Source organism: Cavia porcellus, unplaced genomic scaffold (genome assembly GCF_034190915.1).
Source record: "Cavia porcellus strain 051 isolate PalLab524CR breed Dunkin Hartley unplaced genomic scaffold, mCavPor4.1 scaffold_5, whole genome shotgun sequence".
In the NCBI taxonomy this organism is placed as follows: domain Eukaryota; kingdom Metazoa; phylum Chordata; class Mammalia; order Rodentia; family Caviidae; genus Cavia; species Cavia porcellus.
This window is the reverse complement of record NW_026947488.1, coordinates 98,640,445-98,667,527: the sequence shown is the minus strand read 5'-3', so window position 1 is coordinate 98,667,527 and position 27,083 is coordinate 98,640,445. Positions and strand designations below refer to the sequence as shown.

General features: G+C 44.7%; 1 protein-coding gene across 1 annotated transcript in view; it reads right to left on the bottom strand.

Moving 5' to 3' along the window:
• The window catches only part of Pkd2 (polycystin 2, transient receptor potential cation channel), a 44,877-nt gene that overhangs the window by 2,956 nt on the left and 14,838 nt on the right, over positions 1-27,083 (bottom strand). The window contains exons 3-14 of the mRNA XM_063249402.1: positions 25,116-25,249; positions 23,473-23,723; positions 21,555-21,779; positions 19,229-19,457; positions 17,583-17,750; positions 15,454-15,635; positions 14,209-14,329; positions 10,806-10,904; positions 8,746-8,867; positions 8,405-8,522; positions 7,863-8,026; positions 87-234 (exon numbers count right to left, since the gene is read on the bottom strand). Of these exons, the coding sequence (XP_063105472.1) occupies positions 87-234; positions 7,863-8,026; positions 8,405-8,522; positions 8,746-8,867; positions 10,806-10,904; positions 14,209-14,329; positions 15,454-15,635; positions 17,583-17,750; positions 19,229-19,457; positions 21,555-21,779; positions 23,473-23,723; positions 25,116-25,249 (1,961 nt within the window). The remainder of the gene's footprint in view (positions 1-86; positions 235-7,862; positions 8,027-8,404; positions 8,523-8,745; positions 8,868-10,805; positions 10,905-14,208; positions 14,330-15,453; positions 15,636-17,582; positions 17,751-19,228; positions 19,458-21,554; positions 21,780-23,472; positions 23,724-25,115; positions 25,250-27,083) is intronic.

The following is a 27,083-nucleotide window of genomic DNA, read 5'->3' as shown; positions in this document are numbered from 1 at the left end:
AGTTAGAAAGCAGTGTCACCAATGTGGCCCATCACCAATGAGTCCCTCGTCTTGTGGTCAGCTGTGCTGTAGCTCCAGCTCCTTACCTCAGCCACTCCGTCCAGTAGCCTCCCCAGCACCTCCCGCCGCTTCAGTTTGGCCCGTTCCATGATCTCCAGCTTTACAATCACAGCGTCAATCTTGGACACGATGCTGCCGATAGAGTGTTCCATGCGGTCCACGCGTCTCACCAGGCTGTGGGAGACCAGACCTCAGCGGGGAAAGGAGACTTTACGGTCTCCACAGCCCCGCTGGCTGCTCAAACAGAAATGCCAGAGAATTTTTCTTAAAATAAATAAATGATAAAATCTTTGTCTTTTGTACTGTAGGGATGGAACGGAGGTCTGCGTACATGCTAAGCGAGTGTTTACCACTGAGCCACACCCCAGCCCTGCCACACTGCCTAAGTGGTTGCAAGCATAAGATAAACTCTCCCTTCAGGTTTGTGTGATGCCAACTGGAACATCTTTCTGCCAGTCCAACTGTATCTGGAGGTTTAAAAATCTATATCCATCACTTTCTTCAGATGTTTTAATTTTAGAAAAATTTCTAAAGCACCCAGATATATGTAATTTCTTAAAAGATATGAAAGATAGGAACTGGAATGTTGCTTTTTAATAGTGCATCACTAGAAGCTGCTACATTAAACAGTCAATAAGACAGACTGTTCACTTACACAATGAAATTTTAAGATGTCACATCTTAGATATCTAGAATGGTGGCATTAGAGTTCAACAGATTAACTTCTCAGTGAAATAATTATAACTGTGGAAAGTTATTTAAAAAATCCAAACATTGAAGTGCTCTAGAAATTTTAAGAGTATATACCTAATGTAAAAGCACTTATTAAAAAAGTCAACTACCCAATCAACATACCACTAGCATATCTCAGAAATCTAGAGAAAACGTTCCTAAAATTCATCTGGAACCAGAAAAGACCTAGAATAGCAAAAGCAATTCTGGGCAACAGAGGCAAGTCAGGGGGCATAATAATCCCAGACCTGAAATTATACTACAAAGCTACCATGATAAAATCAGCATGGTATTGGAATAAAAAAAAAAAAACAGGCCTGAGGATGAGTGGAACAGAATAGAAGATGCAGATGCAACCCCAAACACAGTCAACCACCTTATCTTTGACAAATGAGCCAAACATGTTCACTGGAAGAAAAATAGTCTCTTTAATAAATGGTGCTGGAAAAATTGGCTTTCCACATGCTGAAGACTAAAGCTAGACTCAGGTCTATCACCATGTACTAAACGAAAGTCAAAATGAATCAAAGATCTAAATATTAAAACAGAAACATTAAATCTACTGGAAGAGAAAATAGAAATCTCAAAGACATTGGTATGGGCAGAGACTTCATGAACAAAACACAGACTGGAAGGGAAATATTACAAAGAATCAACAAATGGGATCTCACTTTATTAAAAAGTATTTTCACAACAAAACAAATCACTAATAGTAAAAAGACAGTCCACAGGAGGGGTAAAATTATAGTCAGTCGTCCCCAGACAAAGGACTTATATCTAGAAAATATAAAGAGTTGAAAAAATCAGACACCACAAATTCAAAGATCCAATCTAAAAATGGGCATCTGAAACAAATACACACATCTCAGCTGAATAAATACAAATGGCAAATAAATATATGAAAAACTGTTCATCATCATTGGTCATTTGAGGGATGCAAATCAAAACAACACTGAGATTCCATCTCATCCACAGAAAGAATGGTTATTACCAAAAAATCAACTGATAAAAATGCTAGAGGGGCTGTGGGGGAAAAAGAAATCCTTCTCCAGGAGCGTACTGACAGGAGCGTAGATTGGTGCAGCCACTGTGGAAATCAGTATGGAGACTTCTCAAAAAACTAGGATGAGAAGTCTCCTTAGAACCAGCTACTCCCCATATAGGTATCTTCCTAGAAAAATCATGCTACAGCGATATATGCACACCCATGCTTATAGCAGCACAATTTGTAAAAGCTAAATCTTAGCAACAACCCAAACTGAGGAATGGATAAAAAAGATGACGTGGTTTTTCTTTATAAAATGGAGTACTACTCAGCCATAAAGAAGGATAGACTGGAGACTTTTATAGGTAAATGGATGCATACTCAGCAGTGGAATAAATCAGACCCACATGTGTAGACACTATATTGTCTCACTAGTGTGAAAAACTGATTGAAGTAGATATGACCCAAAATATTCATAAACAATAATTGTTTAGGAAGAAACTATTTAAAAGAAAAGATAAACTGAAGGAGGAAAGCAGAAATGAAGAAAGGGAAAAAGAAAAAATATATGTGTAGTTAAGATAGTTATACTTCTAGTTTCTTATAGCTCATTGAAAAGAAAGGTTTGTGCTAATATTGTTTGGATAAGGTATCATGCCTGCGCTCTGAATAACTATTACAAAGACAACTATATGCAATATGTTATTGTTGTAACTGTCCTACTAATCTGTTTTGAAACACTGTTTCATTTTATTTTTATCTTTTTTTTTTTTTTTTACTAGTAAAAATGGAACATGTAACCTGGGAATTCAAACAGTGGGACTGCAAACAGTTCTGTTCAACTGTCCAACAAAAACTTAGTAACATGGTTGTCAATCCTATACACTTAAACATACATGCAGTTATCCATATCTTTATTTATATTTAAGCAAACTAAAGCAGGCTAAAATTATTCTGAACAAAGAATAATAGTATTTCTAGATTTCACATCATGACATTCCGTGATCAGCACTGGGTACTGTAGTGTCTTTTTTTAAAATTTAATTTAAAGAAAGACTAAACAAAAAAGAAAATGGGTAGAAATAATACATAATTTCAAAGAAAAAAATAAACAGTAAGAAATCACTAGTTGATGATTCCAGATTGTCTTCTTACAAATAGTTATTCAAGATACTAAAGTGGAGCATAAAAAGTGGGGATTCAAACAGTGAGACTGCAACCAGTTTTGTTCAACTATCCAACAAAAACTTAGAAATATAGTTATCAAGCCTATACACTTAAACATACATGCAGTTCTCCATATGTTCAGTTATGTTGAGATTGAATAAACCTAAGCAGTCTAATATCACTCTGAACAAAGAATAATACTGTTGCTGGGTTTCACATTATGACACTCCAGGATCAGCACTGGGTATTTCAGAGTCTCTTTTTCTTCAAAGTATCTGTTCATTTCATCATGTGTCATAAGATCAGTTCTCATAAACTGTTTATAGATTCTACACATGCATGAATCTTAACATGTATTTCCATCCTTTCTGTATTAGAGGGTGAAACAAGACAAAGCAAGGCAAAACAAAACATATTCCTATAAATGCATGAAATGAAAAAACATATAAGACCGTTGTACAAAGAGTTCTATCATGGTTCCTGTGTTGTCTCTTGTTATCTCCAATAGAATTAGCTATATCATCAGACATAGTATAATTGAATATATCAGTACATAACAGTATTAATAAAAACACAATTTTGTATATAATGTAGAACTTCAAAAACTGGCAGTTATCAAATCAGAATGTGTATCGCAGTGAGTCTTGTCATCTTATGTAGTTGCCTACACTCTCAGACTTGATACTATCAATCACATCAGTTTTGAATAAAATCTTTTCTGCCTCATTTCTGCTATGCTCTTTTTTTGCCATCAGTTGTCTGCTTATCTTCTTCATTCTGTTTTCTGCTCCATTCATTGAGGCTTCTCTGCCATTATTCCTGGAATTCTAGTACTTTTCTCTCTCTCTAGAATGCCCTGGAATATTCTCTGTAGAGTTGGATTGCTGGTTGCAAATTTCCAAAGTTCCTCTTTGTCTTGGAAGCATCTTGTTTCTCCATTAATTTCTAGAGACAGTTTAGCAGGGTATATCAATCTGGGATGGAAGTTATTTTCTTTCAGGGCTTGGAATATTTCGCTCCAGGCTCTTCTTGACTTGATGGTTTGTGTGGAAAAGTCTGCCATTATTCTGATGGGCCTTCCTCTGTAGGTTATCTGTTTCTTGTCTCTAACAGCTTTTAATATTCTGTTCTTATATTGAATTTCTGGGATCTTGATTATTATATGTCTGGGTGTAGCTCTGTTTTGGTTGTAGGTGGCTGGAGTTCTATATGCCTCATATATCAGAATATTATTTCCTTTTCCTATGTTTGGGAAGTTTTCCTTAATTATTTCTGTGAATAGCCTTTGTAATTCCTTTGTTTATACCCCTGATTTTTCATTCACATTCTTTATTCTCAAGTTATAGATCCTCTCGTCCTCTTCCACCCTTTGTATTACTACTTGTTTCCTTGTTATTTCTAAAAAGTTTTCCCTTTCATACTCCCACATTGCAAAACTGTCCTCCAGTTTGGTTAATCTATCCTTAGTTTCTTTCAAGCTGATTTGCCATCTTTCCATAGAGTTTTTAATTTCCTGGTAATCTCTTTGAATCTGCTTTATATATTCTATATTTTTTTTATATTCTTCATCAAATGGTTCTCTTCTCTGAGTTCTTCCCTTCTTCTGTCTGTGTCTGCTTGAGGGGTGCTTAGTATCTCTCTTATTAATTTTCTTATATTTTGCTTTACCTGGCTAAATATGTCACTTTTGAACTCGTTTATGAGGTCCTGAATATATCTCTTTATGTCCACTGGTGCTGTGTCTGATATTGCATATTTGCTGTCCTCATTCTCCTTAGTATTTACCTGTCCTGGGTCAATGTTCTCAGGATTGGGACCTGGGGACTTCTTGTTGTTGCTTCCTCTTCCCATTTTTTTTTTTTGCTTCTTCCAGGAGGCCCCAGTTTCTTTCTTTGTTCTGAAGCACGCTGGCTAGATGACCCTTCCCAATGCAGTGTGCTAGTGAGTTGCAGACAGGGTCAGTGTATGCTGGCCCCTCCCATCCAGGTCAGTCAAGCTGCTGTGGCCTGCACTGTAGTACTTTGCGCTGCCTCCCCTCCGGGTCAGTCAAACTTCTGAAGCTTCAATGGGTTAATGTGGTTAGTGTGTGCCAACACTGAAGGGAAATGATTTCAGATAACCTATTGGGTCTCAGCCAGGTCACGTGACCCAGGCCTAGCTCACTCCACCAATCCCATTCAGGAAGGGAACAACTGACTGAAGTCGCTGCTGCCCCTTGTATTTGCCAGTCCTTCCAGGTCCCGGAATGTCATCCACCAGAGCCCCCCTTTCTGTGGAATGGCTCCACTCCCGTCACTCACCACAGGTCGATGTAGGTACTGTGCCAACTTAGCTCTCTGTTCAGCTCTCTGACTCCCAACCTCAGTGTGACTGCGCCTCCAGTGAGTTGAAGCGGCAGGACCTTGGACAGCTTGGCAAGTCACCTGCTGCGGCGGGAACACTGAACCTTTAGCTGTTCCAATAATAGCACTGGGACTGTACGTTTGATTGGTTCTTCTCACCTTAGTTTCTTCTTGAGATGAGAGAAGTCATCTCCCTCTGTTTGGGGCTCCCCACTCTGTATTATGTTCAATTCTAAGTTGACTATCTCAGGGAGCCTCTGTAGCCAGCTGTTATCTATCTGCTATCTTTGCTCCTCCCCTATTTTTAAATTTTTTTCTCATTAAGCAATCAACTAAATTTCAGTAAGAAGAGAGTGTGTGAAATTTAAGAAATACAGTCACACCTCCATTTGTGAATGCTTTAGTTTGCAGACAATTTGATTCACAAACAAAAGCCTTAGGCCAAGTTTTGCTTCGGCTCACAAACTTACATGGAGTAGCAAACACACCCATGGCTGCGTTCCCCACACAAACACAGACAGCAGTCTTTTCCCAGATCGTAAAGCAAATTAACTTTGTAAATCGATGTGCTACCATATCTGCAGAAGTCCTATGTGGAAATCTCCACAACTTGGGGAAAAATGTATGTCCAAGAAACTCATAGAACTGAAATTAAGTTAAACCTGAAACGCCTACCAAGACATACAAATTTAACATGTTTCAAGGCAAAACGATGTTTAAAAGTATTTAGAAATATTTAAAAAGAGCAAGAAAATGGACTCCTCTTGTGCAATGAACTCTCAGTGAGATAAACATTTGTTTATTTGTAAACAGAGAAGGAGGCAAACATGCCCAGAAGAACCCAGATGGGGAGAATTCACCGCTAGGAGACCTGCTTTAAACGAAACACTATAAGAAGATCTTTATGCTGAAAGCAAGTCCCCAGAAACTAATTAAAACATTTATGAAAAACAGGGAATACAAACAGCCACGTAAGTATAAAACATACTATAGATAATATCTTTTCCCTCTTTGGTATCAGTTTACAAAATAGTTGTATAAGATTTGTATGTAATCTGACTGTTGGACCTGTACCACACAGAAATGTAATGTACTTCACAATAGCTGGCCAGTGGCGGTCAGTAAAAGCTAGGTTGTACTGGAGAAAGGAAAAGACACCAGACAGGATGCAAGACAGAAACCTGAGTTCTGAAGCATATGAGGGAGTCAGATACGGTAAGTAGGAATATCAGTACAGCAAACACTATAAACATAGAACTTATCTTTGCTTACAGTGATAACATAGCAAGGCAATGCTGCATTTGAAACAGCTACTGAAGAATACTTCTATCTACCTAGCACAAAAAGGGGAGTGAACAAAAGGAACTAGAGAAGACTGTTCGATACGTCGCTGGTTAATTACTAGAAATTAGCAACAGATTGTCATAGGCCGCTCTGCATTGCCTAAGCATTATAGCAACCACTAAGAAAGTAACTTAGAAACTGCATAAAAAGTTAAAGGAAGTCAAATGGGACACCAGAAAATATCTACTTACAGCCACAAAGGAGGAAGAGGAACAAAAGAAACACAGGACATACAGAAAACAACAGGTAACACTGTAGATGTAAATCTGTACCAATAACATTAAATATAAATGGATAAACCAACCACAGAGACAAACTTAAACATATGCCGTTTACACGAGATACATTTATATACAAAGATACAAACAGGTTGAAAGTGAGAGGGTGCCAGATGCTACATGAACAGCAGCCCTGAGGCTGGAGTGGCTACAGGAGCATCAGACAAAACTTTAAAAAAGCACATTCTATTAAAGGTAGGGTGAACCAAACTACCTTATAATTAAAAACAAGATCAATGTACTAGGGAGAGACATGAAATCAGAGAGTTCTAATATCCACAAAATAAAATCTTACAGAACTGAAGGGATAAATCCAGCGTGGTGGCACACACCTGTAATCCCAGCACTTGGGAGGCTGAGGCAGGAGGATCGTTGCAAATTCAAGATCAGCCTGGGCTACAAAGTGAGCCCAAGGCCGGCCTGAACTGGATAGAAAGATCCTGCCTCAAAAAGACCAAGAAAAAAAAAAGAATTGAAGGGATAAATGATAATTTAATAATAACTGTTGGAGAATTTAATACCCCACTTTCCAAAGTGGAGAAAAAAACCAGCAGGAAAACAGGTGAGTTGAATAACATTATAAAGCAACTGGACCCACAAAACCTCTATTCTCCTCTACGCACAGAAATATTCACATTTTTCTCAAGTGATCTTCCAGGGTGGACCATACATGAAACCACAATAACATAAGAATAGTGATGAAAACACATGACAACTAGTGAACGCTGTGGCTGGTAGGAAGATGGCATACTTTAATGCTTTATTTTGCTTTTCTTTGTTGATTCTCCTATAATAAACACATTTTTTTATAAAGAGAAAAAATTACTAATAAAAGTAACAGAAGAACTGGTAACTGTAGTGGAAAAGACTGACCTGAAAGGAACAGGGGAAGAGGGGAGCAGCTGTCACAGAAGGACCCTGGAACCCCAATCTGGCCCCTTCCTTCAGACTTACACTTGAAACTCCTCGTAGGAGACCCCGCTGGAGATGCTTCCCCTTCTCCTGGAGCTGTGGCCACTGTCCTCGTCATCATCCTCCTCAGAGTCATCCAGGCTCCTTGGGAAACTCCGGTTGCTCATAGGCCGTGGTAAGGAGCTGTGGTCCAAGTCCAGGTCCTCCTGAAGAACACGGGGTCGTCACGGGAGAGCAGGCACACAGGACCCACGCGCATGGCTGGGGTCGTGGGCAACGGGAAGTGGGTGCACACTGCACATCCAGGGCAGTGGTGGTGAATCTTCTAGAGTTTTCCACGGTCGTACACAGCCGTTCACCACCACGCCACCTACTATGTTCTCATGTCAGTTTTGTATCACTCCTTACTCTGAATTTCTTACAGTCACACTATTTTATTTCACCTTACAGAATCATTACGTCCTTTTTGGAGTAAGCTTGATACTGATACCCAGATGGAAAGAAAGGGAGAGAGAGGGATGGAATAGCCCACTGCTGGAGTAGGACCTGACACATGGGGAGGGCTGACCCCAGGGGAGACTCACTCTCTCTTTCTCCAGGTCATCTCTCATCTGCTGGTGCTCGTGTTCGGTGAGTTCCTGGTCTCCGTCCTGGTCATACTTGGTGAAAATTGCTTCAATCTCCGCATCAGTGTGGCCTTTCCTGGAAGGATTCGAGAGGGCCCGATGAACCCATCCTGCATGGGTGCAGCCCAAACTTAGAGACGTCAGAGTGCGGGAGCAAGGCAAACAGCACTGCACGGGGCTAGTCTCCAGCACATTCTAGCAGATGCCTGCCTCTGGGGAAGAGTCTGTCTCCGAGTGCCCGGGCCCCCAGGCTCCGACACAGCACCCTCCTGTCCTGACCGCCAGGGCTGGACTCCTACCCTTTGAGATCCTGCCGAAGTTCATCGAAGTTCAGCTTGCCTCCCCCTTGCCGCAGACTCCCTGAAATGTCATCCACGGTGCTTTTCTTCAGCTTTAGTTTGACCAAGGCTTTATGGTAGCCCTATTACAGAGGGAAATGACAGGAAGTCAGGAAAGGGAAGAGAAAGGGAAGGAAGGGAAAAGGGAAGAAAAAGAAAACAGGGCAAAAGAAAAGGATCCGGTTTAGTATACTCTCCTGCATTCACTCTGCCCCCTATTCATAAATCCAGAAGCTGGTGGGGCCACTCAGTGTGTGTTCATCAGTGAATAATGAAAATACAGACCTGTACGGGAAGACCCAGCATTTTTCAGTGAGCAAGAAGAACTAAGGCCCCTTTCCTCATGTATGTGCTCCACTTTAGGTAACAGGAGTGAAAATCATCACCTATTCCACAGGGGTCTACCCTGGAGTACAGGAATATACACTGTTCTACAAGAACACCAAGAAACCCGAGGCATGGACTGCTTATTTATTGTCTGTTTAGCACTTTACTATTGAGAGACTAGGTCTTGCCATGTTGCTTAGGCACTCTCCTGCTTCAGCCTTCTGAGTAGCTAGGTCTACAGGGTTGGGCTACTGCACTATGCCTGGCCGTTTAATTTTATCATACCTCATAGCTCTTACCACCCTATGAAAAGCAGGTTAAAAATCCCAGAAGAATAAAGGTGAGGATTTCCCACAAGCAAACTGCAGTGAAGGGCTGTAAAAGCTAAACTTGTTCACGGGAATCTAAAAAAATCAACAGAAGAAATTTCGACTGTTCTGTGACCTTTAAAACTTTTAATCAAAACATTACAAAACTCCCTTGGCATCAGTTGTAGATTTAGAGAGAAATAGGCATAAACTTAATTTTTTTTAGTACACAGAAATTTAAAACATTACAAACGCACTCTGAGAAGCCCGTGAGTGCTTCTTGCCTCCCCATGTTACTTCCTCAAACTATGCCCTGAGTGTGAGCTCAGCAGAAGCCCAGGCACTGTCAGCACCTGCCTGAAAGCAGTGCCGTCCTGGTCACTGAACGTGATGGGCATCTGTCACCTAGGTGACAGGTGAGATGAAGACCGAAGAGCCTGGAGTGTCCTGTGCACTGCTGCCAGCGATCTGCTCTCAGAGCTCAGATTTGAGCCATGTTCTGAAGGCCTGGCACTGATAAACAAACCCAGGGTAACCCAGCTTGGAGCACCCCACAACCACATCGTGTGGAGTGAGACGCACACAGGGGAGCTTGGCTAAAATGCAGGCCAGTGCGGTGCAGAATTCAAGACCGTGTGAACCTTAGGTCTCACCCAAGGGGCTCTGCTGGAAGCTGAAGCTTTCCCCACATAGGACCCATTGGTGGTGCCAACAGGAACCCAAGTGAAGGAGCCACTGAGCCTTCATGGCACCAACATGGTGCCAGCAAACAAACCGTGTCCCTTAAACTCCTTACACACTGTAGTGTAGCTTTTACTCTAAACTAAATGATGAAGGCACACTGAGTAGACCAAAGCCAGGCTGCCCTTCTGTCCTGCCCTCTGTTTAATGAAGGACACATTCTCAGGCTTGGCTGCGGCCTCGGTTCCAGGGACATTCTCCTTCATCTGCTGTCTAGCTGCCTTAGAAAGTCCAGAGTCCGTGACTATATTTTTCTCTAAAAGCTTTTAAAGTGGATTTTAAAGGAGGTAGGCAAGCTAGATGCCTCTTTCTATAATCTTCCCTTCCAGTTTATTCTGAACTCAGAGCCTAAAAAGAGTCAACAGAGGACACTTCAAAACTTAGGAAGGCACTCAGATCTTGAGTCACAGGATTATTGAGAACCTGATTCAAGGCATAAAAGGATTCCAGAATTTAAATCCAACCTACCAACACACCCACCAAGCCTCCACTCAGACAGCTTTTTACACTGTTCTTGAAATATAATGATCTACTATTTCTTTTAAACAATGTCAGGGGATCAACAGTATCTTGTAAAGTTGGACGACGTAATATTCATTTTACGTAGGCAGTAAAAAATATTCTGAGAAACAGAGATTAGCCTACCTTTCTGATAAGATCGGAGAGTTCCATTTCAGCTTTTTGCTGGGCCATGTCAGATTTCACTTCTGAGTAAGTATCATTGATGATGGCCAAAAACATATTCTGTTTGTCAGTCAAAGTAAAGGAAAAAACTCATATATATTACCAGGAGTTAACATATGCCTTTGTAGTGACCTTTTCTCCGCAGTCTGAATGCTTTATAGTTTAACAGGCTTCCTACCATATTATTTGAGAACACTATTTTCCATTGTCATGCCAAAGGGAACATTATGTCCTTACTTATAAACCACATATTTTTCAAAAAGAAACGATAAAAGGTCTAGCGATTTACTTATGAATGGTGCGATCCTTTTATTATTTTTCCTTGTTTTCTGTACATTTAAAATTTTTCAGGTAAGTTGTAAAGCTGTTTGGAAAAGCCATTCAGATTTCAACAGTCAACACACACAACGAAAGCCCTACTGTGCTTACTCTAAATGTTGTTAAATAATCATACTTGAGATTTATTGATCATGTTTCAAAAAGTTACAAAGACTTCTACAAATAGGAATGTAGTGGAAATAGAGCAAAGAAAAGCTTTGTGGAAAAGATGAAGACACTGCAGTGGAGCAAACTTAGGTTTCAGTCTGGGCAACACCAAGACTAAAGCTGTTTAATTACCATGATTTCTTTTTCAGTGCCCTAGGGTGAAACCCAACTACAGCGTGAATGCTGGGACCGCAGGTATGAGTGAAACCTGGCTTTAGCTGTTGTAAGGTTCATTTGTAGGATTTGTTTTGCTTTGCATTTATAAAGTGGGAAAACAAATACCCCATCCCTTTCAGCCTGGCTGTGGGAGTTAACACAGTGATTTGTGCCCTGCATTCAGGACAGGCCCTGACACACTGTGGGTGCTTAGACCTTAAGCTACTGTTGTTAAGGGAAAGCCTGCTTCTTTCCTGACCATTTCCCCCTGGTGATAAACTTTCCACCACCACCATCTGTGGCCAACAGATTTTCCTGAAATACTGCACCCAGGAGAACCTCTTTCGTTTGCCCCTGAGATTTTAGGGTGTAACGTTCGTGGCTATAGGATGGTGTATTTCACTATGTCGGTTTTCCCCACAAATCCATGCGGTTTCCCTGGGCCTGGCAAGACTGTTTTTTTTACCATGATACCCTCATCATCTAACACACTGCCCTGCACTGTTAATACACAGTAAACATGGTAATTTATCATGTATTAAGCACATAAATACAGGAATATAGCTGCTGTATAAATAGTTACTAACCAGTGATGACTAAACAAATCAGGGCTCTCTTAAATTAGTAGGCCAGTATGTCTCTATCCTTTAGGGCAGTTTGAGAACTGAACACAGTCAACACCTAACTTCCTGGCTACCTGCTCCAGTCCAAGGGTGGAGAGTGTCAGCTTGAATGACATCTCCTACCTTCACCCTTCCAAGCAGTCATTTCATGTTCTACTTTTGCTTTACAAGGGCTAAGTGAAGTCTGTGAGTGTCTTAGGTGAAACAGGTCACAGCACTCAGGGGAGACCGAGGAAGGCAGAGAAAGGCTTGTGAAGTGTAGGCCTCCCTCCCATCCTGACTGTCAGCAGGTCCTCTCATTATCAGACGGGCTCATGTCCCAGAGTTCTCTCCCTGTGTGTGGGTTGATGAGGGCCACTTTATACCACTGGTTTTGGACTCTTTCTGAATAGCCACTGAATGAACAGCGGGCAGGAGGCTTGGGAAGCGGAAGTGACCTCAGCCCCCCATTTCCTCCAGAGACGAGTCTGCACTGGAAGCAGCCTCCCTGCCATCTATCCGCCTGGCTTTCATCTATCTGTCTACCATCCATCCATCTATCTATCATCTATCTTGTAAATATCTATGGGGGTGAGAAAAACAATTTCCTTTTTTGCATAACGGAAATTATTGTAGGATATAAACGAAACCTAAGGGCTCTTTTTCTTGTGCTGGTGACTGATCTGATAAAATGACCACATGACCTAGAAGGTGCTGGTTCTAACCAGTCCTCATCTGAGCCCTTCAAGCTCCACAGTTGTGTTACTCATGTGGCAGACGACACTCTGAAAAACCTAGGTGGCTCGAGGTCAGTGGAAGGGTTACTGCAGGAGTCTCCATCCCTGGTCTTTGTGTTGTTAGACGTTTGGGTGCCCCAGCATGAAAAATAGCACGCATGTATGAGCAGGACAAAGGTTATTCTTTCCTGAGGATGGTGGTGGTGAACGTACAGTGTGCACCCTGCAGCAGTCTGTTTTTAATCACTGAAAGCTCTAAAAGGTCCGCCAATGTGGTCCTAGAAACTTTACCATAGCACAGGAGGAGGATTAAACCCAAAATCTAGCCACTGTGCATGCATACAGCAAGGTAAACATGGACCTGGGGCTGGGGATTTAGCTCAGTGGCATAAGCACCTGCCTTGCAGACAGGCGGTCGTGAGTTCGATCCCCGGTACCGGAAAAAAGGAAAAAAAAAAAAAAAAAAGCAAAACATGGACTTGCACCGTCCTGCTGCCCACTGGTCTCCTGTTCAATCTGTACACGGCTGCCAACACGGGAGACCTGGCTGACTTTGGAAATTTCCCACTGAATTGCTGGAACCTCTCACAAATGACCTGTGCAACACTTACTGAAAATGGGAGCAATTCTGTAAATTTTATTAAGACGATTCTTTATGTAAGGAAGTCTTATGTGGTAGGGTACAGATGAAAACACCCACTGCATCAGTTACGCCAACCTCACCTCCTCTCCCAGTGGAGACATAGGCAAACAATCAAACACTTCCGAAAAACCTTAATGAACTTTGGGCAGAAATGGAAGTGTTACTGTGTGCTAAATTAAAGGAACAAAAATTTTTTGGAAATATCTTTTAAAGGAATTTCCATTCATTGTTTAAATTGGTCTTAAACTTAATATTTAAGTATTCTTTGTAGGCAGTCTCTAGACGCTTACACGGTGTGAAATGTAAGTTAGAAAGCCTTAATCTTTACAGGGAAGAATTCACTCTCATACTACTCTTGACATCGTGGGCCTTTGAACCATCTGTATTTTTGTTTAAAAGAGAAAAGAGACAAGCAAAAGTCAAGAGAGCGACTGTATATGAAAACGATGACATTTATATTAAAAAGGAATGCCAGCATATTCTACCTTGAGGCAAAGCATACTCTGGCTAGCTGATAAATTTGTTCTAATTTTTTGATATCTCTATCTATAATCCAGCGCCATGAAAAGAAGTTTGAGGAAGGCTTAACACTGTGAATCAGTAGATGTAGAGTAAGTTTTCTAATTTAGACACTGTTTCCTCCTTCTGGGGTCTTCCTTGGGAGTGTGAGACAGAAGAGAAGGTGGTGATTTGTGATCATGAAGTTTAAATCACCCCACTATAAACAAAAATGTACATACCAAAAGAATGAAGAACATAAAGAACACAAAGGTAGTGAAATAAAGTGGTCCCAAAACTCGATTAGCTTCCTCAATCTCTGCAAAGTTGACATCGCCCAAAATGATACGGAATTGAGTGACGCTACAAAAACAAAACAAAACAAAACAGTACGAAACCAAAGAATGCCCAACCGTCAGTGCAATGCTTCTTAGGGTGATTTCACAGCTTTGGATCTTTTAGGAAGATCTGTTTGGAAAAGTCTTGCTACTTACAACAACTGACGTATTCTAGAATATTAAAACAGATTTGCTTTCATATGATATGCATTTCCAATTGGCTAATATTAATTATTATTGGATGGCTAATGTTGCAAACATCCCTAGGAATCCATACTTAATCTGAGTAAAATGTGGTGACTATAAATCTCCATATGGTCATTTTCCAAGGATATGAAGTTATAGGCTCTAAAGGGTAAAGAGAGATGATTTCTGAGTGATTGGCAGAGTTCTGTGTGTTCAAAAATCAATACATCAATAAATCCAATACTCAAAGCCAGGTCTATGGGGCTGACTGTGCCCTGTCTTACGAAAATCATTCCACTCCTGACTTTTATCAGACAGGAAGATGCATCAGGGATCCCCGCTGACAAGGCCCTGTCGACCGTCACTGTCACCAGCTTCCTCTCCTTTGCTAAGTGCTGACTCCTTAGAAACGGTCCTCATGCCTGGTAACAGCATCTGTTTATTTACTTGGCAGTGCAGGGACCATGCGTGGCCTCCTGCACAGTCGCCAAGCTCTCCAGGTCTGAGCTGCTTCTCGGTTTGGTTTAGGGTATTTGAGAACTCTGGAGAAACCTAAAAGTTTCTGTATTGTGCTAGGTTTTTCCTAGAATATTAGAAGTACCTTTTTCTTATAAAATAACTTGAAGTTCAAAATACAAAGCAAGCATACTCAACAGGAATGACAATATTTGCAAACAGCCCCCCCCCACAGCCTCCCTTGCACCAGGTGCTGAACTCCCCGTCTTTGGAACACGCTGGCTTCTTTGGCTATTTCTAGCTCATTCTGTGAGGGCTGAAGTCTTAAGACTGTGTCATCTGCTTTGCCTTTGTGGGTCACTGTTTCCAGGAAAAGTAATTCATTCTCATCTTGAATAACTGTTTTGAATACTTGCTGGTCAAACAGTGACCGAGAAAATGTCTTTCTCCTTGAGAGAGCATTGCTATCTCCGATTAAATTTTCTTCTTCATGTTATCAATACTTACATACATTCTTGGAAAGTACTGAAGTCATCAACCTGAGTGCCGAAGACAAGGTAGGCCAACTGGGCATAGGCCAGGAAGATAATGAAGAACATGAGGGCGAAGCCAAAGAGGTCCTTGGCACACCGAGACATGGTTGTGGACAGCTGGCTCATGGTCCTGTTAAAGCTGATGAATCTGAAGAGCTGCAAAAGAGGGACAGCAAAGGGGACAGGACACCACCAGGTGGGCACACGGCGGGCTCCTCCACCTGGAGGGGGAGCAGCCCCAGACAGAGGTTGCTGTAGGAGCCTGGTAGGATGAGGTTGACACGAGAGGCTCTTAGAGGGGGCCAATTCAGGGTCCACAAGTGAACCAGAGGCTACTGGGGGCTGGGACAGGAGGAGGGATGGGATTGAGTGCCAAATGGACACAATGCCTCGCATTTAGTTTTGAGAATGCTGTGGTACCCCAATGGGGACGGCTGCACCACTGTGATTGTCCTTCATGCCACCAAGCTGGATTCTTTAAAATGGTAAAAGTCTCACAGTAAAGAAAAAAGAGAAAGAGAGAGAGAAAGGGAGAGGGAGAAGGAGAGAGAGGAAGAGGAAGAGGGAGGAGAGAGAGAGAGAGAGAGAAAGACAGAGAGAGACAGACAGAGAGAGAGAGAGAGAGAGAGATATGACACCCACCCCCACCCCGTCCATCCCGTTTCCAGCAACTTCTTTCCTGGCTTTCAAAACAGGAGTGCTGGGGTCACAGCAGGCAGGGGACAGGCTTCTGCCCAGCCTTGCTGGCAGCAACAGGATGACTGAAATCAAGCTTGAGTAGAACGAAAGTGATTATTGTACCCCCAACCCCTGAAGAATTAAAATCCCTAATAAAGGAGAGATACTGCTGTGACTTGGTAACCACCATGTCACATGTCACCCAGGCAGGGATGGATCCCCACACCCACCCTGACACTGGGTTTTATCCCCGGCAGTCAGTGCTGCTAACAGCGAGGCCCCGCCCAGCTGTAGCTGAACAAAGCCTCCCTGACCCCTGCTCAGGACAGGCAGGATGACTTGAAGCTTCGCAGCCTCAAGTGGTTGGGAGAACTAGGGGTCAGCAGTGCAATCGGGTTCCTGCCCAGAGAACTCGATGGTGGAATTCGGAAGGGGAAGCAATAAATAAGATCCAACAGCCTGAGGCACAAGACGAAAGGGAATCACTATGAAACTTGACTTCAGGGTCTGCCAGAGACTGTTTTTGACCATAGTGAAATTTTTCTGAGGGCTGCTGTAACAGAAATCACTTTACATTCCTGTTCATCTGAGATCTTGGCTACTGTTCCTGTTTTATGAGAGAGGTTAGATGTGTAGTGAAGGCTTCTCCTGAATAAGCAGGAGACTGAGCAAACAGCCCCCATGATGATGTGCCCTTGGGAGAAGGGCATATCTGGGTGCAGAGGCCACCTCAGAAGACAAAGAGCCAAAGGGAACCTTCCAGAGTAGCTGCTGCAGGGAACACTGGTGAGGATGGAAATGTTCTATTATTTCCATTTCCCATGCAGCAGCGAATAGCAATTCAGCGACACCGAGCACTGAAAACGTGGCTGTGGGGCTGAGGAACTGAGTTTCTACTCGCACGGCATCTTCCCTTAACTGGAAACATAGCACGTGTGGTAGCAGCTGCCCTCTGGACAGTGCGGTCACAGCCAAAGGGACTCCTCAAGGATGTGACTGTCCAGCCTCCATGCTGAGGCTTCCCCCTGGCCTCCTAGAGAGAGGCCGTCCTTCCAGGGAGCATTTCTAGGTGCAGCCCCTCCCCCTCCCCTATACCCTAAGTGCCCCCCTTTCTCTGAGTTCCTTCAGCTCCCTGCTCACTTCTGACAGGGGACCTTGGGCCCAGGCTGCGTGGCCACATGTTAAAGGAAACCCAGAGGGAGAGACGGCACATGGGTTCAGGAAGCAGGGGAAGCAGCCTCAACCCCAGTGAGGGGTGTCTCAGGGCTTCCACTGGTTTCCTTGGTATAAATTAAGAAGCAGCTACAGCTGGCTGCCTGAATTTGGCCACATGGCAAGTTCAAGTCCTCTATGATTTGTATGGCTTATATTAATGCAAAGAAAGAAAAAATATTAACAATGCAGAAGATGAAATGTATAAATTACCTTAATCCAGACAAAAAACACTGTGACAGCGGCTATACTGTTGAACTGTATTTGCCAGGATGCCAGATGCTCAAAGTTGGGGAAGATATTTTGATCATCCAGAAAGTGCAGGAGCCCCTCCACACTTGAGGTCTGGTAGATGTTGATTCCTATTGCTGTCCCTGAGAGCTGGAAGGCACAGAGTTGTATCTCACTGGAGTGGGTGACCAATGACTGACCTTAGAATAACCAGTTTTCTTTCCTTACCCTTGCAGGGTCCAGGGCTGACCACTGTGTTCACCCAAAGCTACACCAAAGGGTGCAAGTGCCACACGATGCTGAAGAGTGTGTGTGAAGCACACTGCTTGTGTTCTCTTTGGTTAGGAACAGAAGCCATATCAGTGTGTGCATGCATCTATGAGTGTGTGCTCACAGATACACATGTGTGCAGAAGTGTGCAGAGGAGAGATCACACCATGACAAGCTCAATTCAAAGGGGAACACCTTCTGGGTTTTCTGCCACTCTCATAAAGGATTTCCTACTCTTGTTTGCTCGGCCTCATCTTGGTTTCTGATTTTGTTTGTGGTTTTAAAATTCGTTTTAAATTTTCTGGTTTCTCTCCCTTGTGTAATTTCCAGTCATGCATTCTTTCCTGTCTTCAGCAAGTACCCTGCAAATGTATAGATAGACAGCATTGTGCCACCTTCCTGGTGAGGGGTTTCCAAGTTGCCCTTGTGTGTGTGCTGGTGGTGGGCGTACTTTCTGTGTGCTCTCCGGGACATAATGAAGATGTTATTCTCCATGGACTGAGCCCTGAGGAAGAGGTGGGGGTGGCCGGTTTCAGAGTATGGTGTCCATGACAGGACAGTGGGCAGCATGGACACCGAATACTAAATGCCACAGCTGTTCCAATGAGATCGTTTAAGTGCTTAGAAATTAGACATGGGACACATGATCCAGTGAAAGCTGAAATGTTACTGCTGAGGAAGAGCTTGTGCAAATCCACTGTACATGGGCCAGGTTAGGGAAGAAGAGACACCCTCAATTGCATTTCGCACCACAGTGCTCTGTCCTAAATGATTCAGCTGAAGAAAAACAATGAACAAGCACTCAGGATCATAGGCATCCAGGGCAGAGGCAGCATGTAAAATATGTCCCAGTCCTGTGCACATAACGGTCTTCTGATTTCTTGAACCTTACACGAAGCACTGTGGTAGGCATATCTCGAATTTTATTTCTATTTGTAGGAAATTTTAGACTGCAGGAGTTTTCTGTTCACGGTGTTTCTTCTTGCCATCATTTGACCCATGTACAGGAAAATGTAAATTAATTTTTACTAGCAAACGAAGAAAAATATCAAAACCTTAAAATAAGAAACTACCTTCTGCATATCCCCCATGGCATGCCAAAAATGAGTGTGAATTAGGGTTATTCTCATGATTAGCGCAGTTAATTGAGAGCTCAGTAGGAAGGCTGGTCCACTTCACAGTCAGAAAGGTTCCTCATGCACATGGAAAAATAATTAGTAACACAAACACTGATATAAGAGACAGGGCCTTCTAGATTCTCTTCCAGGATATTCAGATCCACAAGGCCGAGCAGACTAAAGGCTGTAATTAACACATTTTAGAACAGAGCTGGGGATGGGCACTGTTCTCCAACCTACCAAAATGATCACCACATCCAGACAGTTCCAGAAACTTCTAAAGTAGTGCAGCTTGTGAACGCGAATTTCCAGTATCTCTTCCACAGCATAGTAAAAGATAAAGAAACAAAAGAGAATCTCACAGGCTGCCAAGAAGAAATCGAACGAGGTGACATAGCGGATCAGTTTCACAGGCTGAAACTGCCAGGAGGTGATCACGCCTCCCGTTGCTGGGAGTTCAACCAACAACCTGCGTTACAATAAGAACAAGAGAAACAACATGGACATGTGGGTGTGGCCAGGGGAAGCAGCCACATATTCTGTCCCTGCACCAGAACAGCTACAGGTCACCGACAGCTAGTGATGAATTATTTTTACAGAAGGCGACACCTCCATACTTGGAGAATCTGTGCTTCCCAACACCTCATACCCTAAAGGATTCCTTCTTTCTCAGGCTTTCTTGGGCTTCTTGGGCATCCATACTGTTCAAAATACTGTACAATATGCTTACACATAAAAGTTAGCCAATCTGTCTTTCTAGGACTTCTATTGGGTTCAAATCACTCTACTAGGAAACATATTGAATGGAAGAAATACACCAAAACCTGCACGGTCTGCTTGAAGAAGACATTCTCTGTTTTTCAATGTACAGTGCTGAGAACTGAGTCCCATTCATTCATTCATTCATTCATTCACTTGCTGGTACCTAATTGGCACCAAGTCGTTTGCACACCCCCCCCCTTCTCTCCTTCCCAGAGCCCCTCTTCACAGGTACTTAGTGAGTGCCCAGGGGCTGCAACAATGTCAGGGATGTCTTCACTCACAGGATCCCTGACCTTCAGTGCTTTCCTCTACCGGAACTAAAGATTTTTCTTGTGGGATTTCCTTTTTACAGGTGTCGCACTGAGATGAGAAACTTGCACAATTCCCTTCGTGGGCCATCTTGCTATTAAACTGAAATGGAAAGTGTGGCTCCATGACCTTGCAGTCACCTGCCCCATTGTGGAATGGCCACACCTGGGACCTGAGCTTGAGGACCCATGCTGCTCCAGCTGTGACGGTGGGGGCTTGCAGTGAATGACGCTCCTCTGCTTTCTCTCGCAGGATAGCAGTGCCTTCAGAGTGAACCCAAAGGGGAGCAAGCAACCTTGGTGAGTGAGGTCACTGCTTGCTGGCCAAGTGTGGTCCTGCACGTGTCAGCCATGTCCAGAAACTTGCCAGACAGTGCAGAGAGACACAGTGACAGGTCTGGCAGTGAGCACGCTGAAGTCTGGGGAGGAGGCAAAGGACACACGGAAGACATTCTCTAAACAGACCCTTAGGTGCCGGAGTCGCCTGCCTGCTGCCATCCTCCGCAGAGCCTCACGGAAGTCGGGAAATGCTCAGTGATAACTGCAGCAGGTTTTCATGCATTTCTAATAATGACTAGAACTTGATTTAATGTGACACTATCTTCTACCACAATGGGAAAAAATGCAGCTGGCGTGAAAGCAGAATAAGTTTAGCCTAAAATGATGATAAAATATGGACCCTGCTGGTACTTATCCCCATTTTGTGTGGAGATTTAAGTGCAGGAAATCCTTGTGGTCGATATTTAGGTGCTGCCCACACACCATCCAAGGTAAAGCCTAGATACCCTTGCCTTACTCTATGCTTTTCATTTCCAGAAAAAAATTATGATCCAAAATTCTGTAAGATTTGTTTCTCCCTTTTGTTTACTGAACGTAGGTTCTGTAAGGAGAGGGACCCTCATTTTCCTCCTTGATGTCCTAAGAGCCCAGGACAGAGCCTGGGCACCTACCAGGCACCCAGGAATAAATGAATGAATGAATGAATGAGTGAGTGAGTGAATGGATGAGCGAGGAAGTCCCTGTCAGTGTCCTCAGTGTCTCCCACAGTGGTCAGGACACGACCTCACAGGGCCGCAGGAAGGACTTCGCGTGCCCGGGGTAAGTGCCAAGCACGGCAGGGACCTGGTGTCCGTGGTCATGGTCCTCATTGCTGAACTCGCATCCCAATAGATGGGTGCCATCTGGCAGCAGCAGACTCGAGGGAAGGAGTCAAGGTCTGATAGCAGGGGACGTGGGGAAGGAGTGGGAGCCCCGATCAGCTGCGATCGTGTGCTAAAATCACCAAGTTTTTCTGAATGTTTCCAGCCTTGCAATGAACGAGGAGCAGACATAACAGCTTTTTCTAAGTCACAATATTCTAGGATCCTGAGTCTCTTCCCCAAATGTCCTCAACCCTCCCTTCTGGCACCTCACTTAGCCAGCTCAGCCAAGGCTTCCACACTACAGGGACACAGGTGGGGCCCAGCCACAGGAGGCACATGAGCCTTGGAACGCACCTGACCACGCAGAACAGGTTGACGTTGGCGTTGTACATGGAGAAGTCGATGAAAGCTGCCCTGGTTCCTCGGTCCAGCCAGGCGTTTTTCCTGAGGCCAGCAAGCTGGCCAGCTGTCTCCTCCCTGGTCCTTGACAGATCCAGGTAATAGCCAGCACCGCTGTATGCTGCGATCACCCCCCAGTGGGTACTCCCATTCAAGTCCTGTTCACTTGTGTAGACCCAACTGAAAGACAGAAGTGGAAAGGTAACATCAGGAAAGCATGGTGGAGTTCTCATCCCCTAGTTAGGAATCAGGCCCTGAGGCTGAGGGAGAGTAACTGGGTCTCAAAGCCTGTGAGGGTGGAGTTGAGGACCTGCAGTTGTGTCTGGACCTGAGCATCAGCCTGAGTTCTTCTGCTGCCTTCCCTGGGCCAGTCCCAACTGAAAGAGGGACGCCGTCACCTCGTTCCTCACTGGGCAGCCTTCGTCTGTTCATGGCCATGGAGACAACGCCCGTTTCAGAGGTATTTTGTGAGGAGAGACAAGACGGTGTGTGTACGAATAGCAGCATGGCAGGGAGGGATGGCTGCATCAGTTTCTCTGAATGACATGATGGAAATACAATATTGAAAAAGGAACCACAGATTAGAGGTGTGTTTATACTTTGTGGAAGCTAAATAAAAGGAGCATGAGAATGTGCAATCACTTTTACAACCAGGAAAAGTGGCCTTCTGAGATTATTTGCTCTCTATGTGTGTCTCTCACAGGCGCTGGTTTAAACCCTGGGAAGCAGACAGAGAATACAGACATGGAAATGTCCACCAACTACAAACTAACACATGGGGACTCCAGGTGGCTTGGTTCCAGATGGATGGAGGTGACATGAAGAGTGGGTTCAGCAGGGTGTGGAAGACAGCTCTGCACCCAGAAACTCACCCTGGGCAGCACCCGAAGAGGCCACCCTGATGCCACCAAGCTTCTATGGAATAACTGCAATAATCTAAAACTAGTAACTGCCCTTAATATCCCAAGTATTCTAGATATGGGCAGTGAAGTACACAGTGCACATGTACTCATGTAACCCAAATAAACTAGGGAAGCATGGGCTTTAAACCACCGACACGGGTCTTGTTCACTTCTTTCTTTCTCTGCGAAACTGAGACAGACCCCAGGCCTCAGGCATGCTGGATGAGCCTTCTACCTCTGAGCCGCACTCTCTGCTCCAGCTCCCACCTTCAGTGTCCAGGGAAGATGCTGCTACTCAACAAGCCAGAAAGGAGATTCTGCCACTTGCATGGGGGGGGGAGGGTGGCCCTGGAGAAGGTTCCACTCCTGTCTAGGAAAGCTACTGCGGGAGGCAGGGAAAATCAGGCGAGGGCCAAGACACAGCCAGCTGGAGGACGTGGGCCTGCCCCCAGCACAGCAGCTGGCAACAGAGTACAGCGGTTTACGACCTATGGTTCAGTGACCAAAAGAGACTGAAGGCCCCAGCCTGAGACGCTGATGGTTTAATCGGATGGAAGTACCAGCCAGCCTGACTTGATCGATCAACACTGCATACTTGGTTTGGGTTACTGTTTTGGACCCCACACAGGTGTACACCTAGTACATTAATAAAATTAATTAGACTTTAAATAACTGTATTTTTAAATAAAAATTTATTTTTAAAGGCTACTAAAAATTTTTCTGTATGAGAAAATTTCCTACTGAGGAACCTTAATTGATGATACCATGAGAACAGAGCCTGAGCATTTTAAATGAAGCACTGGAAGGCTCAGATAATGTCTTTGGGGGCACAGACAGCCAACAACTTAGCCTTCTGAAAATAGCTGCAGAAACTAAAAGGGGACTGAGGAGAGAGGAGCGGAGATGGCGAAGGTCGGTCTGGCCCAAGCCTCCATGTGGCCAGAGGCCAACCAAATGTCACATATACTTACGCAGTTCCGTTACGGGGCCCAAAAGGGGCCCTGTCTTCACTGCTGACCGAGTAGACGTCATAACACTCTTTGATTTCATCTCGAAGGTCTGGAGGAATGGAGCAGGATCCGTTTCTGACTTTGAGCTGCCTGATGCGTGGGACCCCCAGCAGCAGGTTCTCATAGAAAATGAAGCTGCGGTTGTCTGTTTCTGAGTGGGCGCCGGGCTGCGCCTTCCAGTACAGCCCGTCCAGCAGGGGGCCCTCTGTGAACTGAAAGTGAAGAGGCACTGGACAAAGGCTCTTGCCTGCTCGGGCTTCCCAGAAGCTCTGCGTGCTCCACACCGGCACCCGTGACAGCTGGGGAGCAGGCTGTGTGTTCAGAGATCTGGTCCTGGGTTTCACTGTCTTCTGCCAGCTGTGAGGCCTGCAGAGGACCCTTTACACCAAGGTCTCCACATCTGGAGGGGAGACCCAGAGGCTGTGGATCACCACACCTGGCACGGGGCAGACACTTGAGAAGGGGGATGCTAACTCCCCCCCTGGGTCTAAGCGGAGTGTGGTGGGGGAGCTGGATAAATCCACACCCACCACTAACCTCACCTTCCCTTGTGAAACCAGCACCCCTCGCAAGTCTGGTTCTGAAATTGACTGCAGAGAAAGGTAGGTTTCCAGCACCAGCCTGCCAGTGGGGCTGTCTATATGGGGAACCGTTCTCCCCTCCCCACATCCTCAGAGCGCAGCTTTGGTTATTCTGCACACTGTGTCCTGCATTTAGGGGGCACAGACCTGGCCTCTGCTCAGGCGCGGTCCTGCTCAGACTGCTCAGCCCCACTGAGGTGAGAAAGGTCAGCAGTAAGGAATGTGAGCTTGGAGAGTAAGTGCTGTTAAACATTAATCAGTTCCCATGGCTCTGCTTCCTCTAGGCTTCAGATCAACAGCTCTGACCCCAAGGCTTAGTAAGAACTTTGCAAACTGTTTACCAGGGAGGAACTACTATTTCTTTTCCAATTTCTTAGATTCCAAGCACCACAGAGTATTTGTCGCATGGTATCAGTCACTGCTCAGACTCTGCTACGCAGGAATTTGTGACAACCAGAGAAGGGGCTGGTTTCAATTTTACATCAGTAGATCTGTGAAAGAAGGTGCCTTTCTAGGAGCTGGGGACACAGACCCTTGTTAACAAAGACACAAAACACAACAGTGTCACAGAAAACAAACTCTTGAGCTTTACATCCTAGAAGATATGCAATTGATATTCAATAGCGAATGTCTGTATTATAATCTATAATGAATCTCAGGCTGTCATGCTAGAAAAAACCCACCTCTTGTGTTGCTAGTTATGCAGCCTGGCACGTCTAAGCATCTAGGTCTCATCTGCAAACGAACTAAGTGTAGTATCAGTACCAGGCCTTAAGGTCACTCTAGGGATTAGACAGGACAAGGTGTGAACAGCTCAGCACGGTGCAGCGTCTGACCTTCAAGATCTCAAGAAATGTAACTGTACCGCTTCGAGGTGTAACTTCCAACAGTTCGGTACTGTCTAGCATCTTACACAGTGATAAACATGCTGCAAACTCTGAATGTATTCTTGAGTTCAATCTGTGATACTGAATGCCCAATTCTGCAGGAGAAACACAGACTTTCAAAGTCACGTGCAAATACCTTCCAGAAGTCCTCTGTTGAAGACAGGGTTTTAAAGTTAGTCTTGTCCGTTTTGGAAATGGGGGTGTCTAGGAAGAGCTGTGACATCATCCGGGTGTAGTAGTACACATGGGAGCTCATCATGCCATAGGTCACTGGAGGACAGAAAGAGGATGGTGAGCTGCTGGGGACTTGCACACAGGAACTGGTCCTGGAGAGGGACATCTGAGGTGGACACACATATGGTCTCTGTCACCCTTGCTTTCTCCCCCTGGGATACCCCTACCTCTGGTTTTAAAAAGAATTACTGACATCAGTGAACGTGGCTTGCAGGCTTCTCACAGTGGTTACTATCCCCTGGCCCCAGTGTGAGCTGTGGCTGTGTCCTGTGCTGCTTCTCATCCCCATGATGACACGGGCAGCCTTCCTGCTTCCCCCACACTGTTGGCCTGCTTTGTTCCCGAGGCTGACCACTGTGGGTATCTATCACTTGACACCCTCTGTGGGCTGTCTCCTCATCCATTGCGCCATCCTCTCTCCATCTGGAGCAGGATGGAAGGATCCCCCAGCCTGGGCCAAACTGCTGGGGCTCATTCCCACCCCACACTGCCCTTCCCTCCCTGGTCTGGAGGTGACCCCGAGTGCTGCAGGTGCCCTGGTCCCTCCTTTGTCCCTGCCAATCCTGCAGTGTCCCTCCTCTGCACTTCTGCCAATGCCACCTTGGTTACCACCTCTTTCCTTCCAGGAGCCAGACGACACAGGCACCCCTGCTTCTGTCTACCCTAAATCAGGTCCCTGTGGCCTCTAAACCCAGGGACACTTGGCATCAGACCAGATGCCCTGGACGGGATGGGAAGATGATTCCCAGGGGCCCAGGGCTTCAGTCCTGGCCACGCTCCTGACGGGCAAGCTGGGCAAGAGGCTTAAACTGCATGAGCCTCGTTTCCTCTTCTTTAAAATGGATAATTAACCACTCCATAGGAGCTTTCGGTTTTTACCTAAAAACAACTAAAGTTTCATCCAGTGCAGCAGCTGACCCTTAAATACCTAGCAATGATGCCTTTCCCTAACTGGGTTGCTGCAGCCCACCTCTTGCACATTTCAGCACCTTAGTAACTACTGTCGCATGCTGAACTGATTTACAGTGTGATGTGCTGTAATTCCTGCAGTTAGCCAACAAAACAGCTTCAGGGGAAACAGTATGGGTTGAATCCAGGGCCTCCTGCCTCACACTCGCTGCACAGATGCTATATTTGACCCAGAGCTATGTCCCTTGAGTATACTTCTTTAAATACAGCTCTGAACACCAGCAGGTGATAAATACTGACCTATCGTAAATATCTCTATATATCTGTTATAGATAGACAGATGATAGATAAAATACCTCTATAAAAATCTATTAAAATTTTGATTATTAAAATTATTAAGTTATTGGGGGAACAAATGCTATTCATAAAATCCTTCCTCATCCATCCCCCTTTCCCTTTGAAGCATCAGAGGAGATCAGAATTATTAAAGGACAGGGGTAGGAAGCATTTAGGATTTCATCTCAAGCAATCCCTCAGGGTAGTAGGCATGACTAGTGGGGTCTGTAATTTCCAGCCTCCCCATTATTACCCAGCGAAGCCAGAACAGACCAGGGCTCTTCAGGGGTCATGAGACTGTACCGGACCTGAGTTAAGGGTTAGAGCCCTGACCCACCCACACCCGTGGGACAGACAGGGGACAAAGAGGAAGCGGAGTGACCACTCCCTCCAGAGGCGCTCCGAGTGCCCAGGGCCAGTCGCCCCGGCCTAACTACCACTTGAGATGGATGCGGGGACCTGCAGCTGCTGAGGTCTCTGGTGGCTCAGAGCTCATGATGGGGCAAAGCTGACATGGAGATAAGGATCAAAGGCACCCACAGCCACCTGCAGGAGTCAGTTCATCACCTTCAGTTAACATCAGCTTACAACATGCCTAGGACAACCTGGCTAATTAAAGACCAGT